Genomic DNA, 17646 nt, shown 5'->3' with positions numbered 1-17646 from the left:
TGAGCATAATGTAACAAACAAAGAATAAAGAATATAGTGTACATAATGACTAACTTTTAACTGCACCCTCATAGTTTTTTGCCCTGTTTAGTCGATGTTATCTCTCAAGAGTGTTTTATATATATATATATATATATATATATATATATATAAATATATATATAGATCTATCTCATCTCATTTTCCGTACCGCTTATTCCTCATTAGGGTCGCGGGGGTTGCTGGAGCCTATCTCAGCTGTCTTCGGGCACGAGGCGGGGGACACCCTGAATTGGTTGCCAGCCAATCGCAGGGCACACAAAGATACAACAGTCACTCTCACACTCACACCTAGGGACAATTTGAAGTGGTCAATCAGCCTGCCATGCATGTTTTTTGAGTGTGGGAGGAAACCGGAGGACCCGGAGAAAACCCACGCGGGTCCGGGGAGAACATGCAAACTCCACACAGGGAGGCCGGACCGGGACACGAACCGGCGACCTCTGCACTGTGAAGCCGGTGTGCTAACCACTCGACTACCGGGCCGCCCCTATATATATATATATATATATATATATATATATATATATATATATATATATAAAATCCCCGTCTCACCCCCCATGGGGGGTGTCTGTCCCCCATTTCAGCTCGGGTCCTCTACCAGAGGCCAGGAAGCTTGAGGGTTCTGCGCAGTATCCGTGCTGTTCCCAGCACTGCGCTTTTCTGGACCGAGATATCCGATGTTGTTCCCGGGATCTGTTGCAACCACTCGTCGAGTTTGGGGGTCACTGCCCCGAGTGCTCCGACCACCACAGGCACGACTGTCACCTTTACCTTCCAGGCTCTCTCCAGCTCCTCTCTGAGCCCTTGGTATTTCTCGATTTTCTCATGTTCCTTCTTTCTGATGTTTCCATCACTCGGGACCGCTACATCCACGACAACGGCTTTCCTTTCCCCTTTATCTATGACCACGATATCTGGTTGGTTGGCCATTACCATCTTGTCGGTCTGTATCTGGAAGTCCCACAGGATCTTTGCTCGGTCATTCTCCACCACCTTGGGAGGTGTTTACCATTTTGACCTTGGGGTTTCCAGTCCATACTCCGCACAGATGTTTCGGTAGACTATGCCAGCCACCTGGTTATGGCGCTCCATGTAGGCTTTCCCTGCCAGCATCTTACACCCTGCAGTTATGTGTTGGATTGTCTCAGGTGCCTCTTTGCACAACCTACACCTTGGGTCTTGTCTGGTGTGGTATATCCCTGCCTCTATGGCTCTGGTGTTCAGGGCCTGCTCTTGGGCAGCCAGGATGAGTGCCTCTGTGCTGTCCTTTAGGCCAGCCCTCTCTAGCCACTGATAGGACTTCTTGAGATCAGCCACTTCTGTTATGGTTCGGTGGTACATCCCGTGTAGGGGCTTTTCCTCCCATGATTGTCCGTATTCCAGCACCTCATCCTCTGTTCCCCATTGTCTGATTGTCTGAGACATTCTCTGAGTACATCATCCGTTGGAGCCTTCTCTTTGATGTATTCATGGAGCTTGGATGTTTCATCCTGGACAGTGGCTCTCACACTCACTAGTCCCCGGCCTCCTTCCTTACGGCTTGTGTACAGTCTCAGGGTTCTGGACTATATATATATATATATATATAAAATCCCCGTCTCACCCCCCATGGGGGGTGTCTGTCCCCCATTTTAGCTCGGGTCCTCTACCAGAGGCCAGGAAGCTTGAGGGTTCTGTGCAGTATCCGTGCTGTTCCTAGCACTGCGCTTTTCTGGACCGAGATATCTGATGTTGTTCCCGGGATCTGTTGCAACCACTCGTCTAGTTTGGGGGTCACTGCCCCGAGTGCTCCGACCACCACAGGCACGACTGTCACCTTTACCTTCTAGGCTCTCTTTAGCTCCTCTCTGAGCCCTTGATATTTCTCGATTTTCTCATGTTCCTTCTTTCTGATGTTTTCATCAGAAACCGGGACCGCTACATCCACGACAACGGCTTTCCTTTGCCCTTTATCTATGACCACGATATCTGGTTGGTTGGCCATTACTATCTTGTCAGTCTATATCTGGAAGTCCCACAGGATCTTTGCTCGGTCATTCTCTACTGCTTTGGGAGGTGTTTCCAACATCATGCAGTGTGGGTCATTGGGCAAGACCCTTCACGCTAATGCCTACCTCATACAATGAGACAATAAATGGAATGACATGCCGGCTCAGACGTCGCCCGGCCAAACAAGGTCTGCGTCAGGTGCTGGGGAACCAGAGCACCTTGATGAAAAATGGGCTGCTGGAACAAAGCGGAGATGGACGAGATGTGATAACATGGCTCTGTTGGAATGCTACCACTCAAGCAACCCTAGTCAGAGGGTTTACATGCGGAGAATGGGGTCTGAATGGTTACTTCGAACCCCACAGTCACGGTTGACCACAAAACAACTAGTAGCTCAGTGTTCCAATATCCACAAACGACAATTGCTATAACAACTTGAGATTGATGATGTACAACACAAATTCCGAGGTGAAGGGCCCCAGGCTGCCACATCAGAGGAAGAGGTTGGACCAGAGATTGGGAGGCAAGCCTCAATGAATGATGAGATTGGGAAGCCATCCCCAATGAATGAAAGCCTGAGCGAAGCAGCAACTGACCTGAGTGATAAGATGATGGCAAGAATGAAAACTGGGCAACCAAGTAACCGATTACAACGGCTATGTGAAGTACCACCTGAAAGTCTCATGGAAAATGTGAATGCAGCACTGAGAGCGATTCCGTCCGGAACGATCACGGAAACCAATGAGCTGATATATACGCTTCAGCAACAGTGATCCTAGAGATGCTTGGCTACAAGAGCAACCATGAGACCCACGAGTTGTGTTATCCACCATGGAAAAGACGGTTGGAGGCTAATATCAAGGCGGCTCGGAAAGATGTGAGTCAATTGACAGAGACCCAGAGAGGTGTGAATAAAAGGCCAATACCCAAGAGGTACATGCAGATAACCATACCTGAATCACTCAAAACTGCCAAACAAAGTGTCCAGGCCTTGTACAGTCGCCTCAAGAGGTACACGAAAGAGAATGAGGCCAGAAGAATAAACAGGCTGTTCACAACACAACCTGCGAAAGTGTACGCTCAGTGGCAGGGTTCTAACAGCAGAGCAGACCTTCCAAGGCTGGAAACTGAAAGATACTGGAAAGGCATATGGGAGAAGGATGTCGCACATAACAGCAGTGCACAATGGCTGGTGACTCTGAAAGAGGAGCACAGCAACCTCCCTGAACAGAACCCAGTTACCATCACAGCGGCAGACATACAAGAAAGTCTCAGGTATGAAAAACTGGACGGCACAAGGCCTAAATATGGTCCACACCTACTGTCTAAAGAAACCCACAGCTCTCCACGAGCGCCTAGCAGCACAAATGAACCAGTTGCTGATGGATGGGACTCACCCAGGATGGCTAACCGAAGGGAGAACAATCTTGATCATGAAGGATTCCTCAAATGGTGCAGTTCCTTCCAAGCCAATAACTTGTCCCTCCACAACATGGAAGCTCATGTCAGGCATCATTGCGGCTAAGATAAGTGGACACATGGATCAATACATGAGCAAAGCACAGAAAGGCATTGGTAGAGATACATACAAGAGGTGCCAAACATCAGCTGCTGGTTGACAGAACAGTCGCACAAGACTGCAGGTCCCGACATACCAACCTGTGCACAGCCCACATTGATTACAAGAAAGCATATGACTCGATGCCAAACACATGGATCACTGAATGCTTGGAGTTGTACAAGGTCAACAGGACCCCGAGAGCCTTTGTTGCAAACTTGATGAGGATGTGGAAAACCTCACTTGAAGCCAATGGCAAGCCACTAACGCAAGTGTCCATCAAATGTGGCATATACCAAGGTGATGCACTCTCCCCACTGCTGTTCTGCATAGGACTGAACCCCCTCAGCCAGATAATCGCCAAGACAGGCTCTGGATACCGCCTCAGAAATGGAGCTACAATCAGTCACCTGCTCTACATGGATGACATAAAGCTGTATGCTAAGAGCGAAAGGGACATAGACTCCCTGATCCACACAACCAGGATCTACAGCAGTGACATCGGGATGTCTTTCGGGCTGGAGAAATGTAGTCAGATGGTAACTGAGAGGGGCAAGGTAGTCCACACTGAAGGGGTCTCACTCCCTGCAGGAACAATAGCAGACATTGAAAACAGCTACAAGTACCGCGGTATACCACAGGTCAATGGCAACCTGGAACCAGCAACAAGGAAAGCGGCTATGACCAAATACCTCCAGCGGGTGAGGCAAGTCCTCAGAAGCCAGGCCAATGGCAAGAACAAGACCCGGGCAATAAACAGCTATGCCCTGCCAGTGATCAGATACCCTGCAGGAATAATAAGGTGGTCAAAGGAAGCGATTCAGACCACGGATGTTAAGACCCGAAAACTCCTCACCATGCATGGAGGGTTCCATCCCAAGTCCAGCACCCTGAGACTGTACACAAGCCGTAAGGAAGGAGGCTGGGGACGAGTGAGTGTGAAAGCCACTGTCAAAGATGAAACATCCAAGCTCCATGAATACATGAAAGAGAAGGCTCCAACGGATGATGTACTCAGAGAATGTCTCAGACAATGGGGAAAAGAGAATGAGGTGCTGGAAAAGGGACAATCATGGGAGGAAAAGCCCCTACACGAGATGTACAACCGAACCATAACTGAAGTGGCTGATCTCAAGAAGTCATATCAGTGGCTAGAGAGGGCTTGCCTAAAGTACAGCACGGAGGCACTCATCCTGGCTGCTCAAGAGCAGGCCCTGAACACCAGAGCCATAGAGGCACGAATATACCACACCAGGCAAGACCCAAGGTGCAGATTGTGCAAAGAGGCACTTGAGACAATCTAACACATAACTGCAGGGTGTAAGATGCTGGCAGGAAAAGCCTACATGGAGTGCCATAACCAGGTGACTGGCTTAGTCTACCGAAACATTTGTGCGGAGTATGGACTGGAAACCCCCAAGGTCAAAATGGGAAACACCTCCCAAGGTAGTAGAGAACGACCGAGCAAAGATCCTGGAGGATCCTGGAAGAGCTGGAAAGAGCCTGGAAGGTAAAGGTGACAGTTGTGCCTGTGTTGGTCAAAGCACTCGCGGCAGTGACCCCCACACTTGACAAGTGGTTGCAACAGATCCCGGGAACAACATCGGATATCTCGGTCCAGAAAAGCGCAGTGCTGGCAACAGCGCGGATACTGCGCAGAACCCTCAAGCTTCCTGGCCTCTGGTAGAGGACCCGAGCTAAAATGGGGGACAGACACCCCCCATGGGGGGTGAGACGGGGATTTTATATATTTATATTTATATATATATATATATATATATATATATATTGCCTAAGCTTTCAATGAGAGAGAACAGGAGAAGCTGGTGAAGCTAATGCTAATCGCTAAACCTTTGTGAAGTGCAGAATCTCAAAAGAGCAGATTAAGTGATTCGGTCCACTGTACCCTTTTCTGACTAAGATTGTGTTAGAATGTCTCTCACATTACACACTGACTGGTACGTTGGTACTGCCCCTAAAAGGCCATGCTTTTTAAGCACAAATGTTGTATTCTTGTTCTTTCTTCCTAATCTCACATTGCCCATAAAACATAATAATCTGGTTTGAAAGGATTGTGACAGGAATATTCTTACTGACAGGGTGAAACAAACAATGACCCAACACTGAATGGTCTTGCCCGGAGTCCTTTTAACTGCCACTAATTAAAATGACCAACACCTGTGCAGCTGCAGGCGAGGCCCGACAGTGCTACCCGTGCTACCCAAACCGAAACGTGACAGGACCCCCTTCAAAGGACTGATTTCAGAAGTCCCAACGGTCACCCAAAAGGCCCGCCTCGCCAGGGAACGAGAAGGAGACGCCAACCCTTGCCTCTCCAGGGAACAGGAACATCAAGGCGACAGCAACCCTTTCCTTGCCAGGGAACAGGAACCATAAGATGACGACAACCCTTGCCACGCCAGGGAACAGGAAATAAAAGGCGATAGCTACCCTTGCTTCACCAAGGCACAATAAAAGAAGGCGACAGCAACACTTGCTTCGCCGAGGAACAGAAAAAAGAAGGCGACGACAGTCCTTACCTTGTGAAAGGATAGGAATGAGAAGTCAACGGCAACCCATGCCTCGCTGGGGAACAGAAAGGCAACGGCCTGATGGGTAGCACTTGCCTGCAGGGTCCAGTGGTTGGCCGGGTTATTCTGACATGATTTGCAAGGTGGTGGCGATGCTCGACCCAAAAAAGCAGGCAGCAGGGAGGACAGGGTGTATTTGACAATTTGTATTAAATAAAGTCAGCAGGAACAAAATCTCAATCAACAAAGTCGTCAGAACAAAAATGTTCAAAGTACCAAACAAAACCATGAGTAAAACATTGGATTGGATTGGATTGGATATGCCTTTATTAGTCTCACAGTGACAAAACATGACAAGGTAAAACAATCTGACATGGTGAAACAAACAATGACCTGACACTGAATGAGAAGAAGGAAGGAATTGCATTGCGTCTTTGTGGATCTGGAGAAAGCGTATGACAGGGTGCCCAGAGAAGAGCTGTGGCATTGCATGAGGAAATATGGAGTGACGGAAAAGTATGTCAGAGCGGTGCAAGACATGTTTCATGACTGTTAGACAGTTGTGAGGTGTGCTGTCCTCCACACACATATATTCCAAGACGGAATATGTGTGTGAATGAGAGGGATCTAAGTGCAAGAGTGATGCTACAGGGAGAAGAGATAAAGAAGGTGGAGGATTTTACGTCCTGGAGAGTGTGTAAAAGAGGTGAAGAAGTGTGTCCAGGCAGGCTGGAGCGGCTGGAGAAAAATGTCAGGTGTGATGTGTGATAGAAGGGTTTCAGCTAGAATGAAAGGAAAAGTGGATAAAACAGTGGTGAGACCAGCCATGATGTTTGGACTGGAGACAGTGCCACTGAAGAAAAGACAGGAAGCAGAGCTGGAGGTAGCAGAGCTGAAGATGTCGAGGTTTTCTTTGGGAGTGATCAGGTTGGATAGGATCAGCAATGAGTACATTAAAGGGACAACTCATATTAGAGGCTTTGGAGAGAAAGTCAGAGAGGCCAGACTGAGATGGTTTGGACATGTCCAGAGGAGAGACAGTGACTATATCGGGTGAAGAATGCTGAGCCTTGAAGGGCCAGGCAGGAGACCGAGAGGAAGACCGAAGAGGTGGTTTATGGATGTGGTCAAAGAGGACATGAAGGTAGCTGGTGTGAGAGAAGAGGACGCACAAAACCGGGATAGATGGAGGACATTGATTCGCTGTGGCGACCCCTGAGGGGAAAAGCCGAAAGGAAAAGAAGAAGATATCACCTTACAAACATGACAGAATGACCCGAACAACCACTGGACTCCGCAGGCAAGTGCTTGTCACGAAGATGTCACCTTTCAGTTCTTGTTTCCCGGCAAGGCAATGGTTGCTGTCACCTTCTTGTTCTTATTCCTTGGCGAGGAAAGGAATGTCGTTGCATTCTCGTTCCCGTTCCCTGGCGAGTTGGGCCTTTTGAATGACTCTTGGGACTGGGGTACTGTCACGTTTTTGTTTGTGACCAACGGGTGGCACTGTGAATGTTAATGTTTGTCCTCTTTGACAAGAGATGACCATCTTCACTATAATTCTGTACAAATTTACTAGGGGGCAGGGTGGGTTCGGAGGTGGCTGATGAGTCAAATCCGAGCCCGGAAAGTCCTTGGACAGTGAGTGCAGGACAGCTGAGCTGGAGGGTTGGTGCAACAGGCCTGGCGTGCTGCTTGCTTGGTCTTGGCAGTCTGTGAACACTGTTGCTCAAACGCTGCCGCTCCTGTGTAAATTGATTCACGCCAGGCTCTCCGATTCTGTGAGAGTGTCTCCCATGAGTTATGGTCCAATCCGAAGTCCTTCATGGATGCTTTGAGTGTGTCCTTGAAATGTTTCTTTTGACCACCCTGCGAGCACACTCCAGTCTGTAGTTCTCCATGAAGAAGGCTCTTGGGTAGTCGATCATTTGACATCCTGCTGACGTGGCCAGCCCAGCGAAGTTGAGACCTCCGGAGCATGGTGAAAACGCTGGACGTTCCTGTTTGTTCCAGAATATCCGTGTCCGGCACTTTGTCCTGCCATTTCACTTTCAGCAGTTTTCAAAGGCAGTTCAGATGGAAATGATTGAGTTTCTTTGCGTGCCTCTGGTAGACACTCCAGGTCTCGCTGGCATACAGTAGGGTGGTAAGGACAATGGCCATGTAGACTTGCAGCTTTGTTGCGAGACTCACACCTTTGCGCTCTCACACTGATGAAGGCAGCCGGCCAAAAGCCACACTGGCCTTGGCAATCCTGGCAACGGTCTTGTCGTCGATGTTCACGCTGCGAGACAGTGTGCTGCCGAGGTACGTGAACTTGTCTACAGCTGCCAGTTTCTGTCCACTCACGATCACTGTGGGTTCTTGGTACTGTTTCCCTGGAGCGGGTTGGAACATCACTTCAGTTTTCTTGGTGCTGATCGTCAGCCCAAAGTTGGTGCAGGAAGTGGAGAAAAGATCCATCGAGCGCTGCATGTCTTTCTGGGCTGCTGGCATTGAGGACACAGTCGTCAGCAAACAGGAGTTCACAAAGCTTGTCAAAGTGAACCTTGGTCTTAACCTGGAGGTGTCGCAAGTTGAACAGCTTGCCATCTGCACACTGGCACTGTAGGGCTCCATCTGCAGCTGCACGCCTGTTGGTCATTGTCATTAGAGGCAGTTAACATGATTCCATAATTTTTGTTGGGTTTGTTTGTTTCATGTTGTCAGATTTGTTTGTTCTTGTCTGGTTTGCTTGGCTTTCTATCATGTTTCAGTCATGGTTTTGTTTGTTACTTTGGACTCTTTTTAGTTCTTCCGACTGTTGGTTTAGATTTAGTTCCTGACAACTTTATTTAATACAATTTGTCATGCATAACCTGCTCCTCCCTCCTGCCTGCATTTTTTGGGGTCCACCACATTCCCAACGTGACACAAGGATTGCAAGGTCATGAAGTCAACCTGTTGAGTATGATGTTGGAAGTGAAATAAAACATAATCAGAATTGTTGCCTGTTGATTTCATTGCCAGCCATTATTTATCTTCTGTTCTTTCTCATTCTCAGACTCATCAATCAAGTTCAAGCAAACTGTGCTCAGGATATTTTCATGAAAGTGGCCAGGAGCATCTTTGCTGATGGCATCAACTGGGGTCGAGTTGTGGCTCTCTTCCATCTCGCATACAAACTCATATACAAGGTAACAAACTAAATTGATGTTACATTCAATATTTCTCAGTCCCACAATGGGTGGGAACAGTGAAAGCTTTGCGTTGTCATCATATTTAAGCGGTACATTCGGTTGAACTCTGTGATCATAAATGTCTGCCTACCATCATATTTTCATTACATTGATACCTCAGCTCATGAACATAATTGGTTTCCAGAAAGTGTGTATGAGGCGAAAATGTCATCTTCCCAGCATTTATTTCCCATAAGAAACCATTAAAATGAGAATAATCCGTTCCCAGCCCCCCATGAAACATAATTTTATACAAAATATGCATTAAAACTACACAAGAAGTCCAAGATGGCACCCGAGTAGGCAGCCGTCAGCAAGTGCTCTCATGAGCCTTGCTTTTGTTGTTGTTGTTTTTGTCTTGTTTTGTGTTATCTTTTGCCACTTTGTGTTGTTGGGCGTCGTGTGGAATGGATACGGATTGTTTTTTCAGCATTTTTGACCATGACATTCATCAAGGAGGAGACTGTGCTGAGCGGTTGCGCCTTTTCGGCAGCATGAATATGCCAGTACTGTCTTTGAATGGGAGGAATGTCGGTGCCATTCGACTGCCATCGCTGGACACCAAAGGGGCCATTGTGCTTTTTTGCGCCTGTAATGGGCAGCATCTTCACAGCCCCGCTTTGTTCAGCGGAAAGGTCAGTGCTGTTGGACAGTCTGCGGCTGGATGGATGCATGGCTTGAGGAGCCCGCGATAAGAAAGGAGCGTCAGCACAGAGCGCCGATGCGTATGTGGAACTGTTGCGGCTTGGAATTGAAGCAGATTTATGTTGGACAGGAGATGTGAGACAATTTCTTTTCGTCAATGGATGCTACAGCTGCGTGTTTGCTATCAACATTTAGCTTGTAGTCGACGTGCACGTTCCACCATGATGTCCCTGATCCACTGGTGGAAAGACGCTTTGATCCTCTCCTCTTTCATCTAGAACTGCTTCATGTCATCACAAAGAGGGTACAGCAAGTACTGAAGAATGAATGACTCTTTGTGTCTTTGTGTTGTCATATTATTTGTTATTTAGTTTTTTTGTTGTTCTTTTGACTTCAAGACGGCGCCGCAAGAGTGGCTGCCTTTCCAGCAGCTCATGTATGTCTTTTTTCTACTTTCATTCCTTTCATCACTTTGCTGCTGTGAAATGTAAATTTCTCCACTGTGAGACTAATAAAGGCAAATCCAATCCAAAATATACCTTATTTTATGAATAATAAATGTGATATTGTATTGTAATTAAAGAAATAAACTGTACTTCATAATAGTCATTTTATTTACCTATGTGATGGTAGTTCATGGCTCGATGGAATGGACTTCAGGTTGCCTCTTGTGATATCCGAGTGAAGTTGCTGTGCTTTGTCAGTGATAATACCCTCACTCACACTGTCCCCTGCTACCTGTTTTTCATTAATCCAAATCAACAGATGTTTTTCAACCTCTTTTATTGCCTGAGACCGTTGCTTAGACAACACAAAAACACCCTTAGCCATACACGCACCCTTAATAGCTTCCTTGTTCTTAAGATGGTAGCAATGGTAGCGTACTGGTACTGGGATGCAAAGTCACATAAACGCACACCTCGTTCGTGTTTTTTAATGATCTGCTCAATCATAATTTTCTTTAATGTCTTCTTAGGGTTTACGCTAGCCTTTGGTGGGGTCTTTTACGTCCCATAATAGCAAAAGTATACTCGATAACAAACCACTTCCACACTCAAAGAAAGGGAGTGACTAAAACTCGTCTGCCAGCCACCGTGGCGCTGTTCCACCGTATGGTTTGGTGTTCGGCCGCTGAAAACTAGTCTGCTAGCCGTAGTGGTCCACTGGTGCTGTTTGACCGTGGGGTTTGGTTTGTCCACCGAAAACTAGTTCATCAGCTGGGACTACATGCTCGCGAATTTAATGTTCGTGAAGCGAAAAGTTCGTGAGCTGAAGCGTTCGTCAGCGTAGGCATACGTGAAATGAATTCCGGATTTTTAACTTCTTGGCGTGTAAACTACAGCTAATTGGAGTGTCTGCCAAACACTATCTTACATGGGATTCAGCCAACATCTGCGGTCTCAATTAAGATTTCATGTCAGCTCTGTGGTTATCATATTGTTCGACAGAACTGCTGCAATTTGATTTTAGCCATGATGCTGTATAAATACAGTACAGTGATTGCACAATTTTGCTTGCCATTTTCTTCATTCATGCATCATATACTATAGGTCCTCCTCAAAGACTCGGCAGGGGCATCTTTATGCAGTCTTTATGCAGTTCTAAGGATGTAACAAAACCAATGTTAACATCGATTCAATACCGTCATGTTAAAATATTAACAGCAGGACATCCTCAAATAAGAAGCATTAATGCCCCACACCTTCACAAAGACACCCAGCATCACATCCAAAACCGCGGCGGGGTCTTGCAGTACATCTAAAATGGCGCCGTTGAAGGCCATTTTTCCGATTGTTCTTAAATCATCTCCTTCCTTTTAATTCAATTTTCATTATTTTACCATGTTTTTTATTTTTTTTTTTACTTTCATGTCATATTTCCTCAAATTTATTACCCCCTTCTTTTCTTCCAATTTTGGTTATTTTATCGTTTGTTTTCGTTTATTTTTTGTAATATTATATCATCCCCTCTCAAACAACACCAGCCGTTTTTCAGACTGACGCAGCACAACACACATATTCCAACCCTGCATACACAATTTGTGTCGACACAGACGCCGTACGACGATTTATCTCTTAAGACTCTTTAAGTTCACACTCTCAGCTTGGCCGAAGACCACAGTTTAAAACGGAAATGTTCCGCATAACTCGGTGGAAAACATGATCAACCCGTAAATACGCGGAGTGTTACATAACGAAGTACTCGAGCTTCACCACCTACAATGGGTAGTTAGATATCCCACGTTGAACTTAACTCGAGAACACAACTGCTGAACTGCACCCCAGGCACGAACCTAAATCGGATTGGGTCCTCGACCAAACAAGTCCGCGGTGGAAAAATGCTGCGTATTTCTGGACCGAATGGAGTAGCCCTTGCGTCACTGCATCCAGCGGAAAAACATGCGAAATTTCCACCCGTTTTGAAACACAGCCATCGCGCCAAGCGGCTTTCCTGGCCAACGAAAACCTTCCAAAACTCGAAACGGTGTTGAATGACATAGTACCTTACTTTTGGCCTGCTTTGACAGCTGCCCGGGTTCAAAGTCGTCATCAACAAGTCACGTTGAACAAAAGGCTTCCGAGTGTTGCCTTCAGGCAATACTGGAAAGTGGCCTAGCGGTAGTTGAGACTCCCATGTTTTGGCACCAGATGTTAGGTTCGTTTGACAATAAAAAAAATCAAGCACAAATCAAAAGTAAGAACAAAATGATTATTTAATCTTTGAGGCGGCACATAATGGAATTGACTTGCACTCACTGCTGCAGGCCGGCTCTCGCAGATGGTGGAGGAGCGCGTGGCCGAGCTGTTTGGGAGAACTTTTGTAAAAGACCAGCAGGATGTGACATCATTGACCGGACGTATAATAAAAACGGAGGCCTAACACAATAAAACGATGTGAATAAAATAAAATGATGTTTAGAATGTCTTCGTATGTATATTGAATAGCCTTAACAATCTTTCTGTATTAGACCTTCTACTAAAAAATTCACTTTATTTATTGAATGACCCTGGTGAATAAAATATTTACTGTTTGGAAGGCCTCTCCGTGTGTCATCACCTTACCGTGGTGGAGGGGTTTGTGTGTCCCATTGATCCTAGGAGCTAAGTTGTCTGGGGCTGGCAGGGTCACCTATGGCAATCAGGTCCTTGGTGAGGGACCAGACAAAGTATGACTCAAAAGACCCCGTATGAAGAAAAACATAAATGGATTTGGTTTACCCTTGCCCGGACGCGGGTCACCGGGGCCCATCTCTGGAGCCAGGCCTGGAGATGGGGCTTGTTGGCGAGCGCCTGGTGGCCAGGCCTACACCAATTGGGCCCGGTCGGGCTCAGCCCGAAGAGGAAACCTTGGTCCCCCTTCTCAAGGGCTCACCACCCATGGGAGAGGCCAGAGGTGTCGGGTGCACTGTGAGCTGGGCGGCAGCCAAAGGCCGGGACGCTGGCTGCAGAAGCTAGCTATTGGGACGTTTCTAGATTTTGGAACAAAGCGATTGATACAGTCCTGTTTTCGTCTTCAGTCAGTGAGGCAAGTAAGATGTCGTCAAGGTACAAAATAATTGGATTTTTAAAGTCAGCAATACATTAAGACATTTCTTGTGATTTTTTTTTTTTTTTTGGTGTAATGACTGAGTCCCCCCAGTAGGGGACGTGTGTGCTCCAGTCTGCTCCTTTCCTGAAAACACATCTGGTCTTCTACAAGTAGCGACAAGGGTGGTAGGGAGTGCGGGGGACAGAGAGGGCAATCGTTAGAGGAAGTGGAGAACCCCGCGCGCAGATCCTCCTCTGACCTCTGACCCCCACAAACGGCTCAAATGGCCCCGCGCTCAACCCCCTTTGTTCAAGATCTTTCTCTCAGACAAAGAAACTTTTGTAGCTCAACACTCAGCATAAATGAGCCAAAATGAATGTATTAATATCACGGAGAAGCCACGATCAATTGCAGCTGCATTTAAACAAAAAAAGAACACATAATCCCCTGGATCAAAATTAAAAAATCTTCCAATTTTTCAATTTTTTTTTCTAGTCCTCGCGCAAAGTGAATTCGAGGAGTTCACCCCTTGTGAAGATTATTTCCTAGAATTCTTCCGGTCTTATGCTATGTTAGCTGGCACGCGCTGCATCCGACACAGTGATCCGTGAAGGCGTCACTTGTCGGTTCAGATTAGAATGATCCAACCTGATCAATTGTAGACTGATTACTAACCGTAGATACGTGGATTAATCGTGAATAGAATACTTCTGGCCACAAATAATTCCATAATACATTCAAACAAAATGGCTGCGTGCTGTCGTCACCCACCTTGAAAACTCGTCGAACTCAACCGTGTGGTCAGAGCAGAATGAAGAGGAGAAAGCCCACCGCGTCACCACAAGCTGGTGCCACCAAAAAGAGAAGAATCTTTTTGTCTCTTGTGAGAAATCACAAGCAGGCTGCGCCAAAAAAGAAAAAAAAAACTTTTGTCTCTCGTGGTCAGCCACGCGCCGGGAACCCCCCCCTCTCTCCGCTTCTGCGACTCTTGGCACGGGTGCTTGGCACCAATTTATGTTGGAATCTAATTCCTGTATCTCTTCTGTTTCGGAGTTCAACGGATTTTATGATGAAATACCAGCGGGGACCATAGATGGTGAACAGAAAAGAGTACTTTATTGTAAACAATAGAAGAACATCTCTAGTCGGTGCGGGGAGAGCGCAAAGCTCACCCCTTCAAGCTAGTTTTACTCACACAGCAGTTGATGACATCGTCTCAACTAAGCCTATCAGCTACGGGAGGGGGTTGGGAGAACATTAGACTGAAGAACATCTCTAGTTACACACTACATACGCAACAATTTAACTAATAAGCTACATACATCCATATAGACTAAACTAAACATGAAATAACATAGGATGTTTACGGATGTGTATAAAACACTCTATCACACCATCCGGAATCTCAAGAGGGGAAAGCAATGCACCACTAACACTGTGTACAGTGAGGATGAGGAGCTGCTGACCTCGACTAGGGACGTCGTAAACCGGTGGGCAGAGTACTTCGAAGACCTCAACTACACCAACACACCTTCCTTGGAGGAAGAAGTATATGGCGACTCTGAAATGGGCTCTCCGATCTCTGTGGTTGAGGTCACCGATGTGGTTAAAAAGCTCGGTGGCAAGGCCCCAGGGGTGGATGAGATCCGCCCGAAGTTCCTAAAGGTGCTGGATGTTGTGGGGCTGTCTTGGGTGACACGCCTCTGCAACATCGCATGGTCATCGGGGAGAGTGCATGGATGTGGTGGTGGTCTCCCTCTTTAAAAAGGGGGACGTGAGGGTGTGTTCCAACTACAGAGGGATCACACTCCTCAGCTTCCCTGGTAAGGTCTATTCAGGGGTTCTAGAGGGGCGGGTCCATCGGGAAGTCGAGCCTCAGATTGAGGAGAAGTAGTGTGGTTTTCGTCCAGGCTGTAGAACAGTGGACCAGCTCTCCATCCTTATCAGGGTTCTCGAGGGTGCATGGGAATTCGCCCAACCAGTCTACTTTGTGGACTTGGAGAAAGCGTTTGACCGTGTCCCTTGTGAGGTTCTGTGGAGGGGTGCTTCGGGAGTATGGGGTCCAGGCGCGCCTGATACGGGCCGTTCAGCCCCTATACAACCGATGTCAGAGTCTGGTTCATATTGCCGGCAGTAAGTCGGAATCGTTTCCAGTGAGGGTTCGGCTCCGTCAAGGTAGCCCTTTGTCACCGACTTTGTTCATAACCTTTATGGACAGAATTTCTAGGCGCAGCCGAAGCATTGAAGGGTTCCGTTGTGGTGGCCACAGTATGGCATCTCTGCTTTTTGCAGATGATGTGGTACTGTTGGGGCCTTCAAGCGGAGCTCTCCAACTCTCTCTGGAGCGTTTCGCAGCCGAATGTGAAGCGGTTGGGTGCCAAATCTGAGACAATGGTTCTCAGTTGGAAAAGGGTGGATTGCCCTCTCCAGGTTGGGGAGGAGATCTTGCCTCAAGTGGAGGAGTTTGAGTATCTGGGAGTCTTGTTCACGAATGAGGGTGTGAGGGAGAGAGAGGTCGGTGCGGTGTCTGCTGTGATGCAGACTTTGTACCGATCTGTCGTGGTGAAGAAGGAGCTGAGCCAAAAACCGAAGCTCTCAATTTACCGGCCGATCTACGTCCCAACCCTTATCTATGGTCACGAGCTATGGGTTGTGACTGAAAGAACGAGATCCCGGATACAAGCGGCAGAAATGATATTTCTCCATAGGGTGTCCGGGCTCTCCGTTAGAGATAAGGTGAGAAGCTCGCTCATTCGGCAGGGGCTCAAAGTCGAGCCGCTTCTCCTCCACACCGAGAGGAGCCAGATGAGGTGGCTCGGGCATCTGATTAGGATGCCCCCAGGACGCCTCCCTGGTGAGGTGTTCCGAGCATGCCCCAGTGGCAGGAGACCCCGGGGACGACCCAGGACACGCTGGAGAGACTATGTCTCCCAGCTGGCCTGGGAACGCCTTGGGATCCGCCAGGACGATCTAGAATAAGTGGCTGGGGAGAGGGAAGTCTGGGCTTCCCTAATGAAGCTGCTGCCCCTGCGACCTGACCCCGGATAAGCGGCAGAAGACTGTTTGGAAGGTCTGTACTCTATAAACAGTCCATGTGTCCATTTTAATTTTTTTTTTCATCTCGAAGGCCTTAACCACGAATCATCTCGAGAACATCAGACTCATAATCAGCTGGGTTCTCCAGGTTATCAGAGAACACCTTTACTACTGGCTTGTCCAGCAGGGAGGCTGGGTAAGTCATTTATTACCATTATCACCTGTTGTTTTGAAATGTTTCTGTACGGATTTATAGATTGATGTTTTTTGCTCTGTCTTTCATTGTAGGAAGGTGTTATCCAAGGGTGGTCTCACTGGCGGACGGTCACCTTTGTGGCATCGATGATTTTAGTGGCAACCATTGTTTATTATAGGCGAACACGCTGACAAATGATACAATGTCACAATCTCACAAGCAATATTTTCAGTACAGAACAAGTGGCAACCAACATTTTCATTTGTTTTTGTTTTTTAATTCCGGCCATGAATAACGATTATAAACAAAAGAAGGGGTCACCATTTGATTTTATCACCATTATCCTAAATAGAAATGTATGAAAACTGTCCTGTGGACAATTATATCTTGGTATTCATCACCAAGTCATTGTCTTCAGTTTTGAGTGGCTTAAATCGATATGCCATTTGTAATTGCTATTTTCTCTAGAAAGGATTGTTTTAACTCATAGATATACATACAAGTAGTCGGCACACACACATCATTTTAATATTTTTGTCATATGCATTGAAGTGTTATTCTGTATTTTTCTTGATAATACTTTGATATTAAATGTGACTTTATTATTGGTTTTTCTCCTCCGTCTTACCCTTGAACATTAATTATTCAAAAATACACACTTGTTAAAACAAGTAAATACAATAAGACGCATCAGTGCTTTTGCTCAAGAGCACCAGTATTTGTCTCTTTGCAGGACCACAGGGGGATCTTTTGCTGCCCCCTACTTGACTTAAAACAGTGTCTGAAACTCATGACAAAAAGTTAACGGACACCAGGGCAGACAACTCTGAAAACTTGCCTGCCCGGCCATAAAGTTGCCTGCCCCATTTTTCACAACTTGAAACACAATAAGACGACTAATCG

At 46.9% G+C, this 17646-nt stretch overlaps 1 protein-coding gene and 1 long non-coding RNA gene across 3 annotated transcripts in view; one reads left to right on the top strand and one right to left on the bottom strand.

The window, feature by feature from the left end:
- Window positions 1-17646, top strand: part of LOC148900200 (apoptosis regulator BAX) — a 73810-nt gene that overhangs the window by 14312 nt on the left and 41852 nt on the right. The window contains exons 4-6 of one of the 2 annotated variants that reach the window (XM_088991777.1): window positions 9164-9296; window positions 16639-16743; window positions 16836-17351. In XM_088991777.1, coding sequence (XP_088847903.1) covers window positions 9164-9296; window positions 16639-16743; window positions 16836-16934 — 337 coding nt within the window. In that variant the 3' untranslated portion in view covers window positions 16935-17351. Of the gene's footprint in view, window positions 1-9163; window positions 9297-16638; window positions 16744-16835; window positions 17352-17646 lie in introns of those variants that run through there. The other variant, XM_088991778.1, reaches the window with a different exon arrangement.
- On the bottom strand, window positions 7069-16632 carry LOC148900202 (uncharacterized). Its single transcript, XR_016114415.1, has 3 exons — window positions 12492-16632; window positions 8681-8753; window positions 7069-8606 (listed from the first exon to the last, which is right to left on the bottom strand). It is a non-coding gene; the product is annotated as an uncharacterized LOC148900202 (long non-coding RNA).

This window comes from Hippocampus bargibanti, linkage group LG03, assembly GCF_051943395.1.
Source record: "Hippocampus bargibanti isolate YZ-2025 linkage group LG03, ASM5194339v1, whole genome shotgun sequence".
In the NCBI taxonomy this organism is placed as follows: Eukaryota; Metazoa; Chordata; class Actinopteri; order Syngnathiformes; family Syngnathidae; genus Hippocampus; species Hippocampus bargibanti.
The sequence above is the reverse complement of the archived record's forward strand: the minus strand, read 5'-3'. Positions and strand labels throughout refer to the sequence as shown.